Below are 3,700 nucleotides of genomic sequence, written 5' to 3'. Positions count from 1 at the left end.
GGGCTCAGTACTTTTGATGTTTCTTACCTTTCTCTCTTTCTCTCTCTCTCTCTTTTCTCTCTCTCTGTTTCCTTAACTGTTAATTTTCATTTCTCTTGAAAGGCTATATCCTATTCAAAGAGTTCAGAAATGATAGAGGAGAATCTTACTCACTTTCCTAGGTGACATAAGTCACCTAACGTGACCTGCTGAGTACATTAGAACTTCTGTGTCAGGAAATAAGTGGAAGAAGCCCAGAATTATATGAATTCTATGTCAGAGAATTATACACATCCAGTGTTGTCACTATCATGCTTCCTGTTGTACACATGTATTGGATATTTTAGGGTGCAGTGAACTTGGATGATGTGCATGTGAACTTCACTCGGGAAGAGTGGGCTTTGCTGGATCCTTCCCAGAAGAATGTCTACAAAGATGTGATGCTGGAGACCTATTGGAATCTCACCACTATAGGTAAGACTGTGACAAAAGTTTTTGTTTTCAATTTTTAAAATCCAGGGCAACTGTTTCTTTGCTATTGATGCTGTTTTGTAATTTGAATTAAAATGAGGAGGGATGAGGTGATTAAGTCAGGCATGGCTGTCAGATTCATTGAAGGGAGTATCATAAGTTTGACCTAATTTCCAAAGATATATCATATATTTTCTGGTACTATGTTTTAGGATACAATTGGAGAGACCACACTATTGAAGAACAGTGTCAAAGATCAAGAAGATATGAAAGGTAATTCTCATGTGTAAGCTGATATGAATATGCATCCCAAGAAAATGTAACATGTCCTGCATATTTTAAAGGAAAACACTCCTTTATGTGTATTGGGAACAAATATATTCTCACAAAACCATGTCCATGAAGGTCTTTTTTTTTTTTTTTTTGGTGTTTCAAGACAGGGTTCCTTTGTGTAATCTTGACTATTCTAGACTCACTTTGTAGACCAAGCTAGCCTGGAACTCACAGCACTCTGCCTGTCTCTTCCTCCCAAGTGGTGAGATTAAAGGTGTGTGCCACCACACCTGGCTCCCTTAGTGTCATAGCGTGTTATACGTGTAGCATGTATCTCAATGTGCACAGAAAGTACACCTATGGGATAAGTGATAAGTATATGTTCAAAACTTTCTAATAAGCACATAGTCCATAGTAAAGCAGTTTAGTGAGGGGACAGTTTGTCAGAGTCAGGAAGGTGGTTGTGGAGAAACCTTAATCCTTACACCGCCTGTCTATGAGGAACAAGCATCTAAGTGTGTGACTGCATTATGGAGCTCTTTCACTTGTTATTCTTCTTTTAATAGCTATATCTTATGTCACAATGGATACAGGCCATGTGAGCAAAGCGGTATCAAAAGAAGCACCGTACTTCTGTGTCCCAGAACAAACAGAAGCTATGTAGTAGTCCCCACTTTTGAGTAGACTTTCTGAATGTGATACAAGTTTTCAGTTCACTGGTTTTCCAACTTCATTGGAACCATCCAGAGACTCACGATGCAGAAAATCCCTATGAGTACTAGGAATGTGGAGATTCTTTTTGTTCTGGTTCACCTTGTAAATGTATGACTCACACCTTAGGGAATTTTATGAATGGAATCAATGTGGGAAAGCTCTGAGTTCTTCTTGTTTTCTTCAAGTACATGAAAACCTATAGAAAAAGGATGCTACAAATGTAAACCATGTAATAAATGCTCTGAACATCACAGATATCTTCAAAGTCTCAAAACGAATCCCAAAGAAGGGGAGCACCATAAATGGAAACAAAGTGATAAGATGTGATTCTTTTTTATCATTAGAAAACATTGTAAAATTAATTCAAAAACATAAAATGATTCATAAGTGTACTGAAAGTGTTAAATTTTCACATGTGCCAATTATCTTTGCAGGAAGGAGAGAAATCAAACAAGAGAAAAACCTTTCGAATATCCTATATGTGATAAAGCCTTTGCATATCACCGTCATCGTGAAAGACTTGAAAGAGTTGATGCTGGAGAGAAACTCTATGAATGTACCCAGTGTGGTAAATCCTTTACACGTCAAAATAGTCTCCAAAAGCATAAAAGAACACACACTGGAGAGAAACCCTATGAATGTAAGCAATGTGGTAAAGCCTTTCTACAGCACAGTACTCTCCAAACACATAAAAGAACACACAGTGGAGAGAAACCCTATGAATGTAAGCAATGTGGTAAAGCCTTTGCACAGCGTAGTCATCTTAAAATTCATGAAAGAACACATACTGGAGAGAAACCCTATGAATGTAAGCAGTGTGGTAAAGCCTTTGCATATCACAGTAATCTCCAAACACATAAAAGAACACACAGTGGGGAGAAACCCTATGAATGTAAGCAGTGTGGTAAAGCCTTTGCACAGCGCAGTCATCTTCAAATTCATGAAAGAACACATACTGGAGAGAAACCCTATGAATGTAAGCAATGTGGTAAAGCCTTTCTACAGCACAGTAATCTCCAAACACATAAAAGAACACACAGTGGATAGAAACCCTATGAATGTAAGCAATGTGGTAAAACCTTTGTACAGCGCAGTCATCTTCAAAGTCATGAAAGAACACATACTGGAGAGAAACCCTATGAATGTAAACAGTGTGGTAAAGCCTTTGCACAGACCAGTCATCTTCAAAGTCACGAAAGAACACATACTGGAGAGAAACCCTATGAATGTAAGCAATGTGGAAAAGTATTTGCACATCACAGTAGTCTTCAAACTCATGAAAGAACACACACTGGAGAGAAACCCTATGAATGTAAGCAATGTGGTAAAGCCTTTGCACATCACAGTAATCTCCAAACACATAAAAGAACACACAGTGGGGAGAAACCCTATGAATGTAAGCAGTGTGGTAAAGCCTTTGTACAGTACAGTTATCTTCAAAATCATGAAAGAACACATACTGGAGAGAAACTCTATGAATGTAAGCAGTGTGGTAAAGCCTTTGCACAGCATAGTCATCTTCAAACTCATGAAAGAACACATACTGGAGAGAAACCCTATGAATGTAAGCAATGTAGTAAAGCCTTTGTGCAAAACAGTCATCTTAAAAATCATGAAAGAACACATACTGGAGAGAAAACTTATGAATGTAAGCAATGTGGTAACGCCTTTGCACATTACAGTAATCTCCAAATACATAAAAGAACACACAGTGGAGAGAAACCCTATGAATGTAAGCAATGTGGTAAAGCCTTTGCACATCATCATGACCTCCAAATACATAAAAGAACACACAGTGGAGAGAAACCCTATGAATGTAAGCAATGTGGTAAAGCCATTGCACATCATCATAACCTCCAAATACATAAAAGAGCACACAGTGGAGAGAAACCGTATTAATATAAGCAATGTGGTAAACCCTTTGCACAGCACCGTTATCAATGAAGTTACATAAGAACACACCCTAAAGAGAAACCTTATGAATGTAAGCAATGTGCTATAAAGCCTTTGCACAGTACAGTTATCTTCAAAATCATGAAAGAACACACACCGGAAGAAAAGCCTATGAATGTAAACAATATGGTAAAGCCTTTGTACAGCACCTTGATCTTCAGTGTCATGAAAGAACACATACTGGAGAGAAACCCTATGTATGTAAGCAATGTGCTAAAGCGTTTTTATGTCACAGTGATCTTCAAAGGCTTGAGAGAACACACACTGGAGGGAAATTCTGTGAACATATCCAATATCGTAAAGACTTTGG

At 38.0% G+C, this 3,700-nt stretch overlaps 1 protein-coding gene across 1 annotated transcript; it reads left to right on the top strand.

Annotated features, from left to right (window-relative positions):
- The first annotated feature begins 337 nt into the window (after positions 1 to 337).
- On the top strand, positions 338 to 2,527 carry LOC311583855 (uncharacterized protein). Its single transcript, XM_084757773.1, has 3 exons — positions 338 to 453; positions 663 to 723; positions 1,872 to 2,527. The coding sequence occupies exons 1-3, from the start codon at positions 420 to 422 to the stop codon at positions 2,482 to 2,484; spliced, it is 708 nt and encodes a 235-aa protein (XP_084613899.1). The 5' UTR covers positions 338 to 419; the 3' UTR covers positions 2,485 to 2,527.
- Positions 2,528 to 3,700: the final 1,173 nt, after the last annotated feature.

Source organism: Acomys minous, assembly GCF_964271855.1.
Source record: "Acomys minous genome assembly, chromosome: 14".
Classification (NCBI taxonomy): Eukaryota; Metazoa; Chordata; class Mammalia; order Rodentia; family Muridae; genus Acomys; species Acomys minous.
The sequence above is the reverse complement of the archived record's forward strand: the minus strand, read 5'-3'. Positions and strand labels throughout refer to the sequence as shown.